General features: G+C 39.2%; 1 protein-coding gene and 1 long non-coding RNA gene across 10 annotated transcripts in view; one reads left to right on the forward strand and one right to left on the reverse strand.

Moving 5' to 3' along the window:
• The window catches only part of myo5b (myosin VB), a 142553-nt gene that overhangs the window by 33198 nt on the left and 86829 nt on the right, over window positions 1-22526 (reverse strand). For 4 of the 9 annotated variants that reach the window (XM_049466045.1, XM_049466037.1, XM_049466044.1 and 1 more), the window contains 10 exons: window positions 22144-22342; window positions 21735-21828; window positions 21465-21611; window positions 20623-20774; window positions 20411-20500; window positions 20131-20281; window positions 18715-19000; window positions 17525-17699; window positions 17345-17425; window positions 15106-16716 (listed from right to left, as the gene is read on the reverse strand). In XM_049466045.1, the coding sequence (XP_049322002.1) occupies window positions 16564-16716; window positions 17345-17425; window positions 17525-17699; window positions 18715-19000; window positions 20131-20281; window positions 20411-20500; window positions 20623-20774; window positions 21465-21611; window positions 21735-21828; window positions 22144-22342 (1528 nt within the window). In that variant the 3' untranslated portion in view covers window positions 15106-16563. Of the gene's footprint in view, window positions 1-15105; window positions 16717-17344; window positions 17426-17524; window positions 17700-18714; window positions 19001-20130; window positions 20282-20410; window positions 20501-20622; window positions 20775-21464; window positions 21612-21734; window positions 21829-22143; window positions 22343-22526 lie in introns of those variants that run through there. The other 5 variants (XR_007424964.1, XM_049466039.1, XM_049466041.1 and 2 more) reach the window with 5 other exon arrangements.
• On the forward strand, window positions 547-22285 carry LOC111189063 (uncharacterized). The gene is made up of 9 exons (XR_007424965.1): window positions 547-887; window positions 978-1093; window positions 15879-16740; window positions 17396-17487; window positions 17600-17718; window positions 18709-19047; window positions 20109-21657; window positions 21805-21944; window positions 22147-22285. It is a non-coding gene; the product is annotated as an uncharacterized LOC111189063 (long non-coding RNA).

A 22526-nucleotide genomic window follows, 5' to 3' on the forward strand; every position in this document is an offset into this window, starting at 1 on the left:
GTTTGCGGTTTTCCCGGCAATTTGGGCTTGCTAAAAATCCAGCAAACATTTAGGGCTACTTTTAAAAATGACCGCTGCCGCAAAAAAAAAAGGTTACGTCAACACGGCAGGCAAACGTGTAGAAATCAACACTAAAATCAATCTTGCAAGTTTACAACAATAAGAACCAGGAGAACATAAGGAGGACAGCAGAAAAAAAGGAGAGAGAGAGAAATCACAATGTAACTAGAAATCACAAGACAATAAAGTAAAAGTCAGTTCTTTTTTTGCTAGTTATGTTACTATTAAATGTTTTTGACTGGGATATAAAACTGTTTAAAAAGAAATAATAAATCACTAATTTTACAATAGCAATACTAATAATAAATCCCTTTAAAACAAAATACTACGTGGTATACTCAGTTGTTTTGGCTTTTGCTTCAAACATATGATATAGGCATATATTTTGGGCTAGTTTAAACTTCTAAAAGACGGGTTTTATACTGACTTTGGGCTGGATATTTTGGTAGACCTGGCAACCCTACCTGACTACGCTGGACGAGAGAGGGGAGCGCTAATTAACGGCGAAAGTACGGCTGTAAAAACTGTTTTTTAGATTAAAACACGCTGTTATTTTTGCAGTAAGTGTCTGCTAGACATTTTAATGTCGAGTAGTTGCTAGATAACGTTGTCACCTAGTATTTCTGAGTAGTTTTCCCTAACGTTTAGTTTAATTGTTTGGTTAGCTAATCGGCTAATTAGCTAAGCTAATGAGTTGAGGGTGCTTAGCAACCGTGCTAGCTAAGCTGAGCTAAACTAGGTTATCTAGTTAGCGTTAGCTTGTGCCTGAGTTTGTTTGTTTGGAGAAGCCAGGCGAGCTTAGAGCGCAAATTCACCATCAAAAACAGGTGAGAGACGGTCGCTGTAACTTTAGAAGAGCAGTTTTATGTTTTATCAGTTTTAGTGACTATAACTGAGAGTGGACTTTTCCTCCACAGGCCTGTGTATAAGCTGGAGTGTGGGAGAATGGGATACACGACTTCAGAGCTTCTCAGCCGGAGAAAGAGAGGGAGCTGAGGAGCCAAAAACTACTCAAACATCGCATTTACTGGAGGTACTGTACTGCTACGTTTATATTTTTTACGTTTTGCCCCTCATGGGGTAAAGGGGCTTGTGTTGTTTAGTGTTTTTCGACCTCTGCACTCCCAAACCAAGAAACAGGCATGTACAGTGTGTGTGTAAAAAGACTAACTCCGTTAGCTAGATATATTTAGATTATGCTGTCCATACACTACACAACTTTGAAAATACATATTAAGTTACAAATAATGTGTAAAGTTATATCAATACTGTGATTTATCAGAGACTCACAACTTTTGTCCCCATCAACAGTTTATTTGTCTGCCACACTGTTTGTTCTTGATATTTTTTAATAGAATACATTTTGTGTTCAACTCTGCCTGTAAGCTTCTTTTCGCCCCTTTTTTTTGCTACAGGCTATACATTTACTTTTGTTTTACATAAAAATAATGCAATAAAGAACAAAATGCTTGCAAAATGTGTAAAATAACATTGCACAGTAAGACAAAGTAGTGAAAAGTAAAATAACATTAAATATAATGACTTTAAATTGCTATCTGTCTTTAAAATACTGTACATATTAAAGTAAGAACCATATTAAGGCATATTAACTGCAAAATATGTTCTTTTTCAAGTCGTTCGTAAATATTCACATAAAATATTTGATTAGTAGGTTCTGGGATTTGATAACAGATGGATGGTGCTGTGCTGGCTAGATTAGTAGGTTGTGGGGTTTAATAACATATAGATGGTGCTGTGCTGGTTAGATTAGTAGATAGTGGGGTTTGATAACAGATGGACGGCACTGTGCTGGTTAGAATAGTAGGTTCTGATGTTTGAAAACAGATGGATGGTGCTGTGCTGGTTAGATTAGTAGGTTGTGGGGTTTAATAACAGATGGATGGTGCTGTGCTGGTGAAATTAATAGGTTCTGGGGTTTAAATAACAGATGGATGGAGCTGCGCTGGTGAGATTAGTAGGTTCTGGGGTTTGATAACAGATGTATGGAGCTGCGCTGATTAGATTAGTAGGTTCTGGGGTTTGATAACGATGGACTACGCTGTGCTGTTAGATTAGTAGGTCCTGGGGTTTGATAACAGATGGATGGAGCTGTGCTGTTTAGATTAGTAGGTTCTGCGTTTTAATAACAGATGGATGACGCTGTGCTGTTAGATTAGTAGGTTCTGGGGTTTAAAAACAGATTGATGGTGCTGTGCTGTTTAGATTAGTAGGTTCTGGGGTTTGATTACAGATTGATGGTGCTGTGCTGGTCAGATTAGTAGGTTCTGGGGTTTAATAACAGATGGATGGTGCTGTGCTAGTTAGATTAGTACGTTCTGGGTTTAATAAAAGATATATGGCACTGTGCTGGTTAAATTAGTAGGTTCTGGGGTTTGATAACAAATGGATGGCACTGTGCTGGTTAGATTAGTAGGTTCTGGGGTTTGATTACAGATGGATGGTGCTGTGCTGGTCAGATTAGTAGGTTTTGGGGTTTGATGGCTATGGTTTTGGCTATAGTTCACTCCAGTCTTTAGTTATTGATCTCAGAATACCGGAGTGCAGCTAGTGGCTCAATGCCAGCTAACATCCAAACTCAGCAGTAAGGAATTTGAAGGTATTAGCTTGGATGCTCACACTTTTCCAAGATGAATTATTTGCTGATGTTTATCAGAATTATGTTTTTGCACTGGTTAGATATGGTAAGTTCTGCTGTTTTATATGATATCTGTGTATTACTCTACCAGCACCAGGTTACAGTGCTGGTCACTGCTGGTCTGTGTTCCGTGTCTAGGTTTATTCCCTGTTTTTTTTTTTTTTATTTATCTGAATTCCGCCTGTTTTTTTCGCATTGCAAAAGTCAAAGGGCCCTAGTCACACCTAGCCTGCATAACCAATAGGAGTGTTTGATATTACACTTATATTAGTTTTGTACATTTATATTTCATTTGTATAAAATAGTAAAGAAGCTGACAGAGGAGGGAAGTGATGAGAGCGAAAAAAGAGATTAATGTCTCAGTTAAGCCACTGAATCACATGTGGGGGGAAAACAGACAGAAAGATGAAAGGAAACAGACAGGAAAAGGTCATATAACAAGCCAATGAGTGTCTTGAAAGACAGTCTCATGTGCAGAGTGCAGATAGAGTCCTCTTTAGCTCACACCTGTTGTCAGTCTGGGGAAAGAAAAAAAAAACAGAACAGAAACAACTCAAAACTATGATGTGATGCAATAAGGACATAAAACTTGAAACCTGTTTGTTTTGATAGGGCGAGCATTAGGAGTCAGTGTTTGCGCCTGCACCGGTTTTGTTTACTCAGTCACTTTTGAAAGAGTTTGCAAGGCGACATGTCTGATGACTTCCTGTTAATTAGTTACCGCAAACTGAGAAAAACACAAGCCACAAGTCAAACGGCGGAGTGTTCACATCACATGAAATCCACATTCTAAACGCACACAAAATAAACAATATGTGACCTAGACTATATGTCCCTGTATCAAGAGGTGTATATGTACAGCTTTTAGAAAAAAAAAATTAAGAACCACTTCAAAATGATCAGTTTCTCTGATTTTACCATTTATAGATATGTTTTAGTTAAATTAGCATTGCTCTTCACCAGTCTTTCACAATGCTTTTGGGTGAACTTATACCTCCCCTGGTGCAAAAATTCAAGCAGTTCAGCTTTGTTTGATGGCTTGTGACCAACCATCTTCCTCTTGATTATATACCAGAGGTATTTACTGGGGTTTAGGTCTGGAGATGTGATGCTCAATGCACACGGGCAGCAGTCTATAGTGAACTTGTGGAGTCATGGCATTTTGGTTGTTGTTTTCCGAGTGATTCGCATACTTGATAATGTCAGCTTGCACATCATTAGTACAGCAATTAATGCTCCATTCACGCTGCTCTGTCGTATCCGCAGACACACCAAACTGGCCACATGTGGCATGTGTTATTGTGTGCGTGATTAAACTAACCACGCCAGGATGTAAATCCTCTTTGCTCATCTTGTGAAGTGTGTTGCTGCTGTGTTAAACTTTAGGACAGCCGAGTCCTTCTCCTCTGCTATTCACAGTCGACTGAGTCAGTCAAATCTGCTGACCAGGTCCCAGACCCAAGGGGCGGTCCTTAACGTGGCATCATCAGTGGGCGTGACCACTCCCACCAGTCGGCCTCTGCCACCATCTGGTGGACAGACTGACTATTTACACTCAAACTCAAAGCGTGTTTTACTACCCCTCACCACTAGGGGGGGGTACACTGCCACATCGCCATCTGGTGTTTGATTTGGGTAACTGCATACAGTGCAGAAAGGTGCATTTCATTTGTTTGACCACCAGAGGGAGCCACTTAGCCACATAGCTGTGTCGCCACCTGGTGTTGTACTTGTGTAATTGCTATCATCCCGTAGAGTGCATTTAGAGTTTCTGTCGCCAGAGGGTGCAATTTCAAACAAACTTTTTGTTAAGTTAATAAAGGGAATTTGCATTGTGGTTGGGTTAAATGGTTTCTAAATAAGTGAACAAATAACTGCATTCATTTAATTGGTTTATATTAAATAGTTAAATTTAAGTTTCAGGTCTGCTCTCTCAAACATTACTCTTTATGTTACATTGAACCAAGCTAAATAGCTATCTCCATTGAGTAACTAATCACAACATAAAATAATTAACTGGTCATTTTAATCAATTTGATTAAGTAAAGTTAATTACATTTTTGTTAATTAATTATTTTCAATTTAATTCAACCATCTTCAAATAAATTAAGATTAATTATTGATCGATTAAGATCAATTATTAATAACTGATTGAAATTAATTAATTAATTAACCATTAAAAAAAAAAAAAAAAAAAAAAAACTTATCCAGTTATCAGTTACTCAACCATATACCCAGCACACCTGTGCTAAATACATAGTTAAACTCTCCCATCCTGTACATAGTTAATAACTATACCCATATTTAGACATATTGTGTATAGTGCCCTACAGTTATTAAGCTGTTCACTAGCATCACTGACAACAAATCTAACTATTCTTTTAAAATTAATCTACTAATTGTAACCTTAGGTCGCCCACTTTTAACAGATTTTCTTCTTAGAAAAGGCACAATGCTAATTGACTCGAACATAAAATAAACTTGTTTGTCATCAAAATTGTTTGATTCCACGTGCTTTACGTAAATCAAAATGTGTGCCACCGAAAAAGCTCTTTTAGAGCTTACAGCTGGTCTACCCCCAGGACTCACCATCCCAGTCCAACAAATGGACAGTGGGGGTCTCCATGCACTAATTGCCAAAAGCCTCAATGAGTGTGTATCTAAAATCCTTGAGGGCAAGCAACAAGTGGATCCGATTTCCCTAATACTGTGGAAACAACTGCTGTTGTCACAGGATCAACTTGCTGCTTCCTCCAAAACCATTCAAAATCTCCAAGCAGAGATTGTCACTTTAAATGATAGAGTTGCAGACCTAGAGAATAAAACTGTACAGTCTGAAATGAACCAAAGAGACCTCAAAACCGAAGTGCAGCTGCTTCAAAAGGAAGCCAACATAGCTACCCAACTTGCAGCTCAGTCACAGGAAAAACTAAAACATGCTATTGCAAGACAGGTTGAGCTACAAACTGAATTAGCACATGCTAACAATGCAGTCAAATTAACTCGAGACCAAACAGAGTTAACATTTGAGCTGATGATGGAGGGAGACTCCCCCATCAATCCAGCTGGTAAATCAGGAACCCCTGGGGTTCCGGATCCTAAGCAACAACCATCCACAAATACATTCCCTCTAGTCTCCCTTAAAGGTGCTGAAGCGCCAGTAGAACCAAGGTTCACTCAGCGCTCCCAGCCACATGGGACCTCTGTGCAACCTCAAGCACCCTCTGATAGAGATTTGGACAAAATTGCGCGTAACATCCCACGCTTTGAACCAGAACCGGACGGTTCTAATGATGTCCACCAGTATCTTCGCGACATTGACTTCTTCTTACGCTGTTTCCCCAAGGCCACGGTAGATGATAAAATCTACCTCATTAAGGTGTCCTCTAGTCGGGAAGTTGGACGTTTCATTGAGCGCCAACCACCCCAGGTTAAGAGAGATTATCCTGCTCTTTGCAAGGCTTTGGAGAATGAGTTCTCCAACCACCTTGTTCAAACCGGCCTTGCTGCAGCTCTTGCAATTAAGCAGAGCCGCCAGGAAACACCCCTACAGTACTATCACCGCCTCAGGCTAGCTTATTTCGGCTATAGAAATGAGCCTGGAATGGAGGAAGAGGAAGTTTTCAAAACATTGTTCGTGAGAAACCTCCATCCCTCCACCAGTCACTCTTTTGGAGTCGCAGCCTGCCCTCGTACGCTAACAAGCCGGCAGCTGCGTGATTTGGCTCTCAGAGGATTTGCTAAGTTCCAACAAAACATTAATAAAAAATCAGAGTCAAATGACATCCTGATAATTAATGAGCAGTCCTCCCACGTCAAGCAAAAAGGGGCACACAAGGCTCCAATGCCACCTAAGACCCAGTTAAACCACAAAAACCAGAGAGTGTTCCACTCTTGGCGTCGCTCGTCCCTACATTGGGCCCAGCAAAGTGACCAAAAGCCCTCCTATCGAAGGAAAGGTAGGATAAAACGCAGTTGGAATGGCAAACACTCACAGCACCATGCTCGAGCACAGAGCTCCAGCAAACTTCAATCTCCGCTCAGGAGAAAGAGCCCAAAGCACCACAAACGTTGGTGTCCACCTAAAGGGCACAAGGATGAGACATATCCAACTAACCTGAGCACTAAAGACGGCAGTCTGCTCAGACAATTTCGTAACGAAATACGCAAGCAGGACAATGCTGAATCTGAATTCTTGCCAATTGTCCATGCTCCAGATCAACCTGCTTGGGGGGGGTGCGAAATCCATCCACTCCAATGCAGCCTTGGTTGTACAGCCAGACGCTGAAGACAACCACACTGAGGAAGCTCCTTCCCTCAGCCTGGAGGATCCACCACCTAAACAATTCTTGGGTTTCTTAACCAAGAAAGGTTCAACACCAAAATTCTACCTAGCCACCTGGCTGGAAGATGTGTTCGGGTATGATGCTCTTTTGGACACGGGGTCAGACATTTCTTTAATGTCAAATTCACTTTTTGACCAGGTGAGGGCGACAGCCCGCCGAAACAACAAAGAGATACCTCTGAAAAAGTGTGCTCTTCACCTTCAACCATATTCGCACACTGGTATCACTCTGCATTCTGCAGCCCTGGTGCACGTTGCCATCGGTCCAATGAGCCTCACCCATCCAATTCACATTTCTCCATTGGAGAACGTCCCATTGCTCTTTGGCAAAGACCTCCTTGACCGGTTCAAACCATTGATTGACTTTCAGCATCGTAGAATCTGGGCACAGGTTTGCGAACCCCTGCCCTGTCCTAAGGCACAGGATAGAGTTCAATGCTATCATGTTGCTAGCAACATTGAGCCACACAAGCTCATTGAACCTTCAAATTCCACGGGAATCAATGAGAAGCTCACTGTCAGGGTTCTGAAACCACCATCCTCAGAATCCCCTACCATGATTCTAAAACAAAACACCTGTTCATGGGCATTGACTCCCTCTACGGCTGTAGATGAGTACAACCCAAAAGCTGGAAAGTCATTCACTCTTAACACAACGGTCAACGGTGAAATCTTTGTTCCATGGGCTGAAAAGTCAGCTGTTCACAGACCACCTGCAGGTCCCTTGCCACGGACTAACTGTGATCCTCTGTTCGTGCACCAAAAGGATTGTTCTCTTCTTGTTCCTGCACCAGTGGTTCCAGACAAACACAGTCCCTTGGATTCTTATGAATGTAAAAACATTCCCACCATCTACACAGATGGATGTGCTTTTCGGAATGCTCAAATCAAATGGAAAGTTAACATGACAATTGGTGCATGTGACAACACTTCTTTCAGAACACTGGCATTTCACCTTGATCCACTTGCCACTTACTGTGCGTCTTTCAGGATGCTCAAGGGCCTGTTTGTTTATGCCCCAGATACACACGCTTCATCTTCATTCGTGGTGCCTCAGCGCCATGGGGGGGAGAGCCTAGCCCAGGCCCTCGATCACCCATGGGTGGACCACAAAATGATGGGGGAAACACACCAAGCATTCCCACAATTGACATATCTGCCACTTGTTGGAAAAAGGCTAGTGTGTTTTCAGCCCCAATCTTCAGAAGATCTGTGTGGTATATGGCCAATTCCACAAATGGATTGGGTCGAAAGACTCATGAAATTTGTCCGAAGGAACAAACGTCTCATCACTGTGGCAGGTGCATTTGCCAGATGGGGGGGACGTCCCCCAGACCCTATTGAAATGGCTCAGGCCACAACTTTTTCGCTGAACCACACTTTCTCAGGTGTTGGTATATCTCACCGTTCTAGCGGTGAACTGCGGAAACACCCAAAACTGGGAAAAAGCACGCTTGGATACCAACCATTGTGCTACACTGCTGACAAGCTACTGGTGAGGTCCCAGCACAGCACTGGCAAAACAATTCGCGAGCTCAGGTCTCATTGGTTTGGTCCTCAGGCAAAGGCAGACAAACTGCCTCGCATCTGGAACCAAATCCCGCATCGTCAGTGTTTTATTAAACTGATTCTCAAACAAGTTCACTGTAACCCAATTAAACTATGCAAAAGCCCCATGGGACAAGTCGGGACCGATAATGCCCTAGGTTAAATCATAATACTGGGCCAAATACTTAGACACACTGAGTGTTCATTGTCCACCATATTCTGACCTGACGCAATTGTTAAATTGAGAAAGTACCACACATTCACTGTCTGGAACTCACCTATCCAAGTAGCATAACTCACAACAAATTGGATATTTTGTTAAACCTAGTGTTTGAATCACCATTTCAAACCATTAGCATAACAGTATAATAAATACGTGGAGAAGGGGGGGTGCCAATTTTTTTTTTCTTCTTCTCTCTCTTCAGGTGCCCAAAACATATTTTGTTTCCCTTCTGACTATGTTTGCTCCGCTATATTGTTCTCAATTGTTGACTAAGTAGTGGCTAATTATTGAAGCATACCTTATGGGTAGGTTGTCTTGATAAAGTTATAAAGGAACAAATAGCTAGCAAACTATTTGTGATCCTTTCATATGCTTGTTGCCACACTATCACATTAAATTAACTATTCTATTCAGAACCAAAAGCCAATAGCTACAACAAAAAAACTGATCATCAGAGAAATCTATTAGACCAAAAACTCTGTCAGCTACCTTGTAGTAGATTGTCTTAAGAAAGCATGACCAACAAGACACCAATTGCATGAAAGATGTACCCTAACATGCTCTGTCTACAGAAATCCACGTTGACATCGACCGATGACCCAACGTCCAGTGGCCCATCGATCGATGGGGGGGGAATGTAGTGGATTAACCAGAGGATTTCTTCATTGCTTACACACAGACACACACACTACCCCCACTTTACGGCCTATAAGGAAACTTCGAACCCAGAACACTCTAAAAAAACCTTGGAGTAATCTTTTTTTCAAACAACCTTAAATTTCAAAATGACATTTACTGACTATTTCTTCACTCAGCCTCGCTCAAGAGCCCTAAATGCGAGTTTAGGGTAAAATTCTGTTTACATTCCTCCAAGTCATAAACCTCGGAGTTAATGTAAACATTTGGAACATTTGCAACACATTTGCAACACCATCACTAGGACGGGACTGCGGATTTAAGAGAGTGTCAAAACTTAATTAATGCCTTGGAAATTGTTAATTCACCAAATATTATACCAATTTAGGGGTTTGTGCCTAGTTATTTCTGCAATCACTTAGAAATAAGATTAATGAAATTAAGAGAAATGTTCTAAGCTTGGAAATTCCATTGACCGTTTGTAAGTGAGACTCTCTGCTCTCTGTTCACCAACCTCCCCCACCGTCGTAAATTCCGATGCCAGCCGCTTATCTACACTCAGCAGAGAAGAGGAATTTCTCACTGAGAAGATTTTGCTTAAAATACATATATATTGACTATAAAAAAGGTGTTTTATAGAATGTTTACTAGATAATGGTATATGTGTCTGGTATATGGTATATGTGTTTGGATGTGTCCTGATTAAATTCTCCTACACATTCAAGTCTGAATCAACAAGGTTTAACTAGCATTTGATAATTTAGCTTTATTTGGTTATCAGTGGTTTAACCATGTATTATCTTTTAAGTGATTTAATTGGGTTTAAATAATAACATGACTCTTGATCTCTTTCTGACAGAGTACCATCCATCATTGTATTCCTAAGATTATCTTGAGTATTACAAAACTGTTTGTGGGCAAAATATATATATATTACATTTATTGTGATTCAATTGTAAGATTGTTTGTTTCCTGAATTTATCCTCACAAACTGATATGCTGAAAAAGGTATTTTGATCCACTGTTTAATTGAGTTTTCTTTTGGTTTGATCTATTAGAAAAATGCTGAAGCATGTTGACCATGTGAGGAGGGGGGGGTTTATGGCCCTTTGTGAATCCCCACCAAAGTTTGAAATTGCTCCTAGACCAATCAAAACACAGACATTTGGGCCACAGGGCCAATCATAGCTCAGGGGCCAAACAGGCCACAGAGACTAATAGTAAACTGGGCAGACACAGTTCAGTTGCCAGTTGAGTTTTGGGAGTTCAGGTCAGAGCAGTTGGAGGAGAAGCAGTTAGAGAAGGAGTGGGAGAAGGAGTTGGAGAAGATGAGTTGAGGAAAACAGTTAGAGGAGAGAGGTTAGGGAGCCCAGAGATGGAGGAAGGATAGACTGTTAGTTTAGTCATCTTAAGTTAGTTTTCTTAGACTAGTGCATTTAATCTTCAAGTATATTAATATTAGCTATCCTAGTTAAAATATCTAAGGTTATTTTACAATCTACGAAGCCAAGCATTATTCCATCTAAGTTTAGCTAAAGTACAGCTGAAAAAGAGATCCGCCAGATCCAACCCAGAAATCTGCGGTCCGGAGGCCACCAGCAAGCCACCTGAGAGCGAAGGGATTTCCCTGTGGGTTCTAATGGGGCTCCGTGCTGACACAGGAAGTCCACCCACCCTGCAGACAGGCTCACGTGATCCTTTTTCGGGGTGAAGCAGCAGACGACCAACCCAGGCGGACGTCACCAAGGCCCACTTCAACAACTCAGAGTAAGGCAGAGCTGGGTTTAATCTTTCGGCAGATGGTGTCTGTTGGTCATGGTTTGGTCGGGTCTTTAATAGAGCGTCTTTAGTATAGATGACTCATTTTGAGTGGCTTGGTTGGAAATAAGAATTGGTTTCGTAGACTTAAAATGCCTTAGACCCTTATTTAGAAATACTCACTTAATAGTTATATTAATCTTTATTCCTTTCATATCAGCATTATAACGTGTTTGTTCTTTTATTTCTCATTTATCATTCTACACTATGATTTGATAGCTAATGGCTACATTTATGACTTTTTAATGAATTATTTACTCATATCTGTGTGATTTAATAAATACTTTTATTTTACAAAACCTGTCATTTCAGTGTGTTTTTCTGGATAACTTGGTTATGAAAATTTCTGTCACCTGTAGAAACCACACCCTGAGATGTCTTGTGTTATTAATTAATTTGATTAATTAATTAATTAATTAATTAATTAATTAATTAATCTAATTAAATTAATTTAATAACTGGCGCCCAATTAAAAAATATTTCAACATCTCAATTAGCACCAGGTATTAAACCACTGAGCCGCTACATGTTTAAATATGGCCTATAAACATAAGCCTATAATTTTAATTTTGAGCTCTAATGAGCAGCATATATAGGCTAACAAAAACAAACTTTTCAAAATTAGATTATATACTCATAGGAAAACCTACGCTGTCATAAAGGAGAGGGAACCTGATACTGTAGTATTTTTTTCTCTATGCTTTTACAGAATATTTCAATGCAGTAAGTAAAGTAAAATGTTTCATATAGTGGACTGAGGATACATATTAGGCAACCACCTGTTCTCTTCTGTTTGTGGATAGATGCATCGCATTGGACTGATTAATTTGCATGGTTTGCAAGTTATCCTCAGTTCATCTTTTTTTGCACCGCAATGCATCCGACGGAACCAGTGCTTCCCATTAAAATGCACTTGCTTACCATTTATAGCAATTCTATGTAAGCAGTTAATGTAGAATTTCCTTAGAAGAGCCACACTACCTTGTGTGAATTTTTCCTCTCACACAGCAACAGTATTTTACACTTTTAGCCGCAGGACTCTTTCCACAGTTCGCCCTATCTCACTTTCCCTAACATGGATATACAGTAGGGGTGGGGAATCTCAAGGCACCTTAGAATTCTGTTTCATTATGATTCAGAGGTCTGTGATGCATTTAGAAAATTATTATTAATGCATCTTGAGTAGTTTCTGAAGCGCTACACTTCTGCACTTCCAAGTTCCGCCTTTTAAAAGATACTTGATTACTTTGATATTCTTTGCAGTTATTATTTTTGGTTGCATTTTGCCAGTCGTTGCTTTAATTTTTGTGCCATATAGCAATTATTCATAATGTTTCTATGTTTCTAGATTTTTTACTTTTTAATGCAGCAATTTAGTTTAACTTCTGTTGTGTACTGGAATCCGCCATGTTTGGAAATGCATGAAAGCTGTCTGGATGGGCGCGGCTATCCCCCAGACATAGATTTCAGTGAACCAGGCAGAGCTTAGGTTTGTGTTGGGGTTTGTTGCTCATGTTGCGTCTTTTGTGTTTCTGGGTCGCTAATTTTGCATTTAGGAGTTTCACCTTTTGCATTCTATCATTACATTTTCAGTTATAGCTATCTATAAAATCTTTGTCATTTGTGAATCGATTCAGAATCGTCCATATCTAAATTGAGATGCATCTTTAGAATTGAAAATCCCCTCTCAGCTGTATTGAGCTTTAGAACAAGGTGTAGAACTGTGTTATCTGGAATGATGATGGAGCTCCATCCAATACTTTAGGGTGAGTTGGAAAATTGTAGTGGAATGAGCTGAGGTTGTGATTAACCAACACTCTAACCCCACTAAAAGTTTGGTTGCTGAAGTGCAATTACTATTGATGGAAAATAGTTTTGCCCTGGCTCTATTAATATACTCTGAGGACACACAATGTTTTAATAAAAGTAGCATTATAAAGTAAATATTTCTTTCATCCAATCACAGCATGTTTTATAGAATAGACACAGTCACTAAATTACGTATGTTTTTTTATGTCTGTACTAAAATTAGTATTGCTGGGAAATACGGATGATGAATTGACAACATTGGTTGATTTTAGTTGTTCAGCAGTGATGTCTGTTCTAGATCTAGTTTTGTTGGGAAATAGTTTTACACTGGCATTTTATGAGCATATTCTGACGAAGGACACACAGCCCTTCCTTTTACAATGCTACTTTTATTAAGAATATATTTCTTGTTTGTATTAGCCGAATATATGTATATAAAATCAATGTTTTATATGTTTTCCGATAATGCCTGTACTAAAACTATTGTTACTGGGAAATACAGTTTTGTGCTAGCGCTTTATCAAAATATTCTGACTAAGGACACATAACTCTTTAAAAGTATCATTATAAAGCATTATTAAGTACAAACTAAATATTACTACAAAAATCTAAAAACAGGAACTACAACAGAACATTTCACTTTCTCGTGGATCGTTTTTTGCAGTGTTGGCAGTTTATCTCATTTCAGCGACCACAATAAAAGCAGAGCTGTAGATAAAAGCTGACCAAACTAGACGTCTAGAAGGAAGCGACTGTCCTTTATAACATGCTGATCTGCAGTTTTAAGGAGAAATGAGAGCAGAAAACCAAAAAATGTTAGCATAAATTATCACAATGAATCTTAATGACAAATGTTTTATTTAGCATGAAACTTGAAACTGAATAAAAAACGGGATAATTCAAACAGTTTAATAACATCTGTGTGTTTAAACATCGTTATCTTCTTTTACATTAAGACAGACGAATATCTGGAAAAAGTAAACGCAACCAAGTTTTCGAGAAATATATTTGTTTAAATATATAAACATTTATTTCAATGAATTTATTGTAAGGGACGTGCTTATATTTTTATCTGTATTTGGATTGTTCACACAGTGTATGTGTATGTTTTAAGGGTTTTGGCATACAAAAGTTTGGGGCTTTTACTGCCCCCTAGCTGACAGAGGAGGGTATTAGTTGCAGTGGTGCTACTTTGCTGCTGCTGTACATAATAAACGCAGAAATAAGAAACTGGTATTGGCAATTAAGTCAAATACAAATGAAAAACATTAGATATTTATGAGTCAGTGTTTCAGTTAAAATAAAAAAAGTAAATTAAGTTAAGGAACATTTTATGACTAAATTTGAAATGTTAAGTTATAAAATTAGGTGTATAATAATTTATTTTTATTAATTAACTAAAGTTAAGAAATAGGCTCCCCCTTACAATTTGAATTTCCCAAAAAATGAGAAAAAAATATATATAATAATAATAATAATAATATATGTTTTTGTTTTTTTCTCCTCCACTGCCACTGATATTATAACTCCATTCTACGTTTGTTTGGATAATTTGATTAAATTTTTCCCCCTGACATTCAGATTGTATTGAGCAGCAATTGGAATTTACAAATTTAATGTAGTAATGAAGTTTTGCACCTAATTTTCTTAGCCTTAAACAGCCAGAAAATGTATCTCTATGGTACGAACTGTATTAAATAATTACACTCCGGCAGCTTTAGTGCTTTGTCTACCACGAATCATTGGGATGTTTCTCACTCTTTTGAGATCTGATCTGATGGTTCTGGGTACACACTTCTAGAGCACCTAGGAGTCAGCAGAGGGCAGTACAAACTCCCAGGAGCTCCACATAGAGTAAACTTGTGTGTATGCTAACATATACATATTATAATGTAATGAAAGAGTCTGGGAACATCATCAGGGGATTTAAGAAGGAATCACAATGTAAAATACAGTATATTCATCATTTACGGTTTGTTTGTTTTTGTACATATTACCACAACACTGAAAAACAATCCACAATGGTTTTCTTTATTGGCATTGGAAGTGGTTTAGAGCTCACAGACAGATTCCCACACAATCGTTGCTGTTACTGATGAATATACAGTATGATGAGACTGTTAATAAAATGTTGAAAATCTTAAACTTAAAAAAAAAAAAAAGTCAAAACTCATTGCTGCATTAGAGTGGGTAAAGTACACAGGGCATTCTTTATATGTCGAAAAAGACATAATTCATAATTATACAAAGAAACTCAAGAGTTTTGAGCCAAAAACCTGGTAGAGTTACATTATGCACAAGTATTTATCAGTAAGTCCTGTTGGCAGGTTGGTATTACAGGTATGAAGTACATACAATATGAGTATAAAAGATTATGTGGAGATTCTGTAAAATATTGTTTGTTTATTAGAAAACTTTTTTTTTTGTTTTGCTGTTATTGCTGTGGGATTCTAGGTATAACTTTCTTTTCTTTTTGTAATTCTGGAATTATTCCTTCATTTTTAAATAAATTTCTACCTGTAGTGCCTCTGTTTACACTTACAAATGCCTTCCATTCAACATGTACAACTTTCCCTTTTACATCTTTTCTTTTTTACCTCTCCCCTTATGTTCCTTTCTGTTCTGAGATAGAATAGAAGGAGAACGTAATACATATGATCTCATATCTCCCATAGTCTCCCACAACTGACCTCCACATCACCAACATTCATTCAACTTTGGTTTACCACTCTCTTACTAATCCTGCTCCTGATGTCTCTGTGTTTTGTTTGTTTGTGGCACAGGGCTGGCGCTGTGACATAACGGCTTCAGGCTTCGTCTCTTCAGAAGCCTCAGCCTGCTGGAGTTTGCTGTGTGGACCTTCCAGAGAAAAGGATTCACTGCCGGCCACAAAAAAAGGAAAAAAGAAAAAGTGTGGGCTTCATTTGGACAGAGTGAGTCACGGACAGCAGCTACTGCAATGCAGGGGTTCCTCCTGCTTCTGCTGTTAGCAGGCGGCCACTGAGAGGGTAGATCTGCTGATCACTTGTAAGGAAAAAAGAAGGAAGAAGAAACAGCCACTTTACAGAAAGGTATGTAAAGTATGCATCCCAGTCCAGAGAAAATAGCCTTTTTTATAATTAATTTGTCGGCAAAGAACGATATACAACAGTTACAGAGGAAAGACAGTCAAATCTGTTAGAGCTGCATTGTAGCTCGTTAATGTTGTCAGTGTTCGTGTCAGTACCATCAGATCTCCTAAGCCACGCCTCCACGCCGTAGAGCTCCATTTTTACACACACATTAGAAAGCAGAAGGCCTCACAACACTGAAATTAGTCCGCCAGATAGACTAGGTCAGTGGCTGCTGCTGCTGCGTCCATGCCAGGTGTTTATATATGCTGGTTAGTGGGGCTGCGCTGGGGCTGATCTCCTGCAGGTCTGCTTGGATGGAGCAGTTCAGAAAAATACAAAAACAACGACAGACAGGTCAGACTCGCACAAGGAAGTCCAGGTTGAGTGATGCAGGCATGTGTATGGTCTCCAGACTCAGGGCTGAAGGAGTGTAGGGGAACAGCACGGGGAACGTGTGCTTGGTGTCCACCAGGAGCTGTTTGTTTTCTATTCTGTCTTGGAGCCGGTTCTGAAATGGGAAAACAACATATAGGTATGTGTACAGTGTTGTGAAAATTAAAAAAATAAATATTTGCTCGTTTTGTTTTTGCTTTTTAATGTCAGACAGAGACAACCTGAATATATACAAAAAGCAGTTTTTAAATATTTAAGAGAAAAAAGCAATATATACTAATTATAAGGACAGGGTTCATACGATCATAAAAAAAACCTGGAAAATTCATTGAATTTGAAATTGTAATTTCCAGGCCTGGATAAGTTTTGGAAAAGTCATTGTAATTTAGTCTACAAACATTTGTGTTTTTGTTTGTCAACAAACAAAATCTAATTTTTAACTAATAAATACACAGGCAGTTCAGTAATTTAGCCCTACACAATGGAGCTCTCAGAATCTGACACATTTTATTATTAAAGATTCATTTTAGGCTTACTATAATCAGTTTTGATTACAGTTTTAGTTGATTTTTATTTTATTGAGCATGACTGCACTGATATTTAAACAATTGCATGGTCATGAAAATGTGGAAATGGAAAAGTCATGAAAAAAAGTCATAAAACTTTATTGGTTGCATTAACCCTGTAAGGAGTTCATAAGACAAATTTGTATATACTGAAATATTGGGTTAGGAAGAGTATACCTGTATGTCTCTGATGAATGACACAGTGACCCGCTCCTCAAACTCATTCAGGGGGGTGTAAAGATTGAGGATCTTCACAATCTGAGAGGGAAAATAACAATTCAAGGTTCAGCACTCGAGTTACAGACTGTAAAGGCCCTAAGGTGAGTAATTAAGCAGTGGTGTGGGACTTTGTAGTACCTGTTGTGTGGTGAGTGCAGAGCACAGAGTGCAGATAGCCTCAGCATCCTGGGACGTCTTCTTCTTGACTTGCAGAAGCTGGGCTGCTTGGATCAGGGGCTCGATAGTGGCCATCACTCCACTCTGGTGTAGGTTCCTCCCCCTTAACCACTCCTCCATCTGACTGATGTTGTACCTGGAGTCACAGGATGAAGGTCAGTAATAAGATGTTTACACTACACTGACATGCCAAAAGTCACTGGACAGCTACACAGATGTACAGGGAATAAATCAAAGAAGGCATCATCACCCACAGGTCAGTGCAGTGTTCTTTAGCTTTCATAGTACATGTCAGTGTATAACAGCACAGTATGCACCTCTGTCATTGTGCAGGCATCAAGGATTAAACAGAAGTTATAATAATAAGGAGAAATCCGGGACTTGGGTTTGTAGGAAAACATGATGACGAGTACAAACTTTTGTCGAATAGCACCCCTCTGTTCTCCCCAACATTCTCAAAAACAGCACTTTTAGCCGATGATCCCAACAAAGAGCTTTGAAAGTGAACAGTTCATTAAAAAACAGTTTATACACACAGTACCTTCAGCTAGTTCTCTGGGTGTCACAACCTATAAAGGAAGTTATGATAAACACAAACGAATAGGTAGGATAGGGGAAAAGATTATAACATTTCCACAGAATTAATTTTGCAATCTGTTCCCATATCTTGGTTTTAAAATAGTGGCCTTGCAATTCTACCAATAAAGAGTGGAGCTACTTTGAGTTTGTTAATGGTGTAAAAATAGAGGTGTAGCATTGCCAGCCTGGTGGGAGCATTGGCTGAAAGTGCTGTATTTATTTATGCTGGGGGGTAACTCAAGATGGGCTATTCTACCAAAGTTTATACTCATAGTAATGTCACTACCGCCCAAGTCCATTTCACACCGGAGTTGCCTTTAAATGCCTAATGAGGATTAAAAAACAATGACAATTATTGCCTTATGATTATTGTGTTTAGAACTATCAAATATAATCTCTCCAATTAACAAATTTGTTAACTGATTCAAACTACAGGTGTGAAAATCCAAATGGCAACAAATGATGACCTGAGGTAGGCTCCTATGACAGGTGTTGCTGTGTAAAGTTTCTTAATTTGTGTGTTGTACATAAGAGAATGTCATAAACCTTTTATGATTGTAATGCAGTCTTACCTGAGCTGCATGCCGGTGCTCCAGGAGCAGACGTCTTTGCGCAGCAGTAAGTTGTTGAGTGTGACGGCGTTGATTGAGTAGAAAAGCTGGCGGATGACCTGCTGACCAATCTCTGGGTCCAAACCGTGCTCCCCCATGATGGTGTTAAACTGGCCCAGCTGCCTGATCAGAGCTTCCAGGGTGTATCCCCCTGGGCCTCCAGTCTCACAGTCCATACTGGAGGAACGGTTCCTGTAGCCCATTGGCTTCACTCCTGTCAGACTTCCACTCTCCAGCATCGCAGACACTAACAAAGAGAGAAAGAAATGAAGAGATGAGTTACTGTCAAAAGAGGTACGTGTGACAATCATTTTTAAGTAGATTGGAGTGTCATATTAAACGCATACAATGTATTGCGACTTTTAAATTCCATATGATAGTAGTATTCTGTCTTAAAAGCAATCTGTTATTTACTGGGAAGCTTTTATGGGTATGTTTGTTTGCAGTTATACATTAAGTATTTTGGTTAATTTTTTCATGACATTACAGAAGAAATCCATTGTGAGGTAAATTGTGATAGAGTACAAACTTTCTTGGCTAGCCCACCTTTGTTTTCCCCTAGCAGAGGCTACAAACGGGCTTACAATTCTTAAAAACAAGGCAATGGGAGCTTCAAAAGTGTATAGGTAGTTTATTATAAACACTGTTTATACACAGTATTTTCAGGTAATCCTCCAAGCGCCGCCATCTTGAAATTAAGTCATGATGAGTCGACTGACGAGCACAAATAAATAGGTATGATAGGTGAACAGACTGCAAAATTTATTTTGTGGAAATGCGTGAATTCCAAACCTGGCTCAAAAGGATTTACTACCCAGTGACTCGTCAGTCGATTTTTCTCAACTAAATTTCAAGGCAGCGGTGCCCAGAGAATTACCTGCAGGTACTGTGTGTATAAACAGTATTATAATAAACTTACCTGTACACTTTCAAAGCTCTCAGTGCCTCATTTTAAATATCAAGTCCCTCAGAATTATACCAGTGAAGTGTGTAGCTACTTTGAGCTTGTTAATGGTGTAAAAATAATGTTGTTGTTTTTTTTTTGCATGGGTAACACTATACCCCTACCAGTAGCATTGTAAATGTATTGAAATCATTGGCTAAAAGCTAAAATGCTGAGGTGAATGAAGGTGTTTTTTTAACAAAAAATTTGTACTCTTTATCCTGTTTCAGTACACCCTACAAGACCATTCTACATTAGATTTCTCTTTAATGTGATTAATCTGGAAACCTTAGGCTGTTCTTTTTTGTTTTAAACATGTTACTGTTGACAATTTCTTTCTGCAATATATACACCAAGTCTATGCTAACATACTAGAATATATTCTTGATTTTTTTTCTTTTTAATATGGCAGAGAATTTAAATCTACTACTCACCGATCATGGGCTGCAGAATGGACTCAGCTATTTTAATGAGCTGCTGGTAGATCTGGATGGACAGATCACTCAGTACCTGCCGGTACTCTGCCAGGTCAAAGTTCTTCAGGCAGTGCTCGTTCTGTTTGGATGTGTTCTGAGTCATGAAAGCCTGTGGGACAAAAGACACGCAAGGCTTAGCTTAGAACTAGTTATTTACCGAACAAAAGCTCTTTCACTAAAGAGTGTAAGCTTTGCTGTGTGTCGAAGCAAACGTGTTTGGATAGGTTGTGCTTCTCACCTCGTCTCCGCTGTATTGCTTCAGACAGTGCAGGAGTCGACTAGTGTTAGCCAGCCAGAAAGAAGTCATCTCAAAGTCATCATTGTTTTTCTGCACAGTAAAAACAGCACAAAGTGTAAAACTGTTAATTATTACTGACACATCAACAACTCATCAGCTAATTTGGTATAAAATGTGAAGGGTTTGTATTGAAGGAGGTGTGTGAGACGTACTTTGAGAACTTTCTTGACAGCGTTGATCGTTGAGGTGAGCATAGAGTGCACTTTCTGGTCGTCGTTGATGTAGTCAGCATGACGGATGCACATGAACAGGATGTAGGCTGGGAGACAGGGGACCGTGGCTGACACAACATGGGGCTTCATGTCTGAGAACACACACATACACATTTGCATTGAATAGAGTTATATAGACTTTTCCCTCCCCCACACAGCAGGTAAAAGTGACCCAAACCTGAAATGTTCTCATGAAATCCTATGTTTATTTTTGACTGTTCACGATATCTTTGTAATGTGACCCATATCAAAATAGCATTGCTTCACATAAAGTTTCGGTTTCATCCTGGTCAGAAACTCAAGAGCTAGAATGTGTTTAGGCTCAAACCGAGCATATCTCAAAATGTATTTAACCATGTCTTTTGTATTACCTCTATTTTTGTATTTTTTCTTTGACACTATTGCTGCATCCTATGTTTGTGGCTTTGTTTGGCCATTTCATTAGAAACACTGAGCGGCTGTGACACAAGTCTTCTAATATTATTATAAAAGAGACATCAGTCCAAATATTTATAAGCTCTGTTAGCTCATTTTCTTACCATTCAAACCCTTGTTTAGAGTTCAGACAGTCTCACATTCCCACAAATGAGATTTGTATCGATTCAATACCACATATTGAAGAGGTCCAAATCGGTATTAAAAATGTCAGATTGTTGTTTTTGCTGTTCAGACAGCCACAAAAACATTTTAAATGTGTCATATTTAATGTAATAGAGCAGATTTGGGCCACTTTTACCTGCTGTGTGAATATTTAGATAGTATTAATAAATGGTCAGCTATACCAGTAACAAGAGTTCTGATCAGCAGGGCCTCGTCCTCTTTGATGTACTCCAGCATGCCCTCAAAGTCCTTATCCTTCCTCTGCACTGTGACCTGCCGGGTTAGCTCAGGTCTGGCCCTGCTACTCTGCGCGGCTACAGCCTGGGACACTATACAACACAGAGAGACCCCACATCACATGAGTATTACAGTGAGGTAAGGTAGCCCTGATCCAGTACAATTTAAAGAATAACAATTAAAATATATATAAGAGCACATTGGAATTATCTGACCTTCAAGCTCCTGAACCTTCTTGATGTAAATCCTCAGCTGCTTCTTTAGTTTCCTCTCATTCTTTTCCAGCTTCTCCATGACCTCCTTGAGATCCTGGAACAGAACATCATCTTTATTTGGAGGCAAAATAGAGATTTATGTACACAGAGCACAGAAGGAAACGCTGTTTTGAAGCTTGTACTGTGTGTGTCTTCCTGTTGGAACAATTGGTATAATATAATACACACAACAACCTACTAATTAAGATGGTCTTTTTAAAAATGCTTTTTAACGTTTAAATAAGCTTTTATAGACAAAAACACTTATGCATTTCTTTCTAAATATGACAAATATAAAAGAGCCCACGCTACAGTGATTATGCAGTCTTGTGACAAACTGTGAGCTGTGATGGTGAATGAGTTTTCTCACCAGGTTCTCATTGGTGAGGCGAGTGATCTCCTGCTGCACGCTGAACTCCACTAGAGCCTCTGGAGGTAAAGTGCTGAAGTGATTCAGAGTCTCCTGCTTCTTCTCCAGGTCCTCCTTCAGTACCTCGATCTGGGTGTGTAGAGCCTCCAGTTCATCCTGGTGTTTCCGAGACTGGGACTGGAGCTGTGTCTCCAGCAGCCTAACAAACACATGCCAGAGTTCCATTACTGTGGTAAAACTGATTTCATCTCAACCTGTACACTCAATAAACACTACATGCCAAACAGATCAAAATGCTCAAATCACTCCAAAATCAAACAAGAAATGTGATAGACGTAGGAAGTAGCCAAAACAATATTATACATTTTCCATGCCAGCAATAG

Source organism: Astyanax mexicanus, chromosome 17, assembly GCF_023375975.1.
Source record: "Astyanax mexicanus isolate ESR-SI-001 chromosome 17, AstMex3_surface, whole genome shotgun sequence".
Lineage (NCBI taxonomy): Eukaryota > Metazoa > Chordata > Actinopteri > Characiformes > Acestrorhamphidae > Astyanax > Astyanax mexicanus.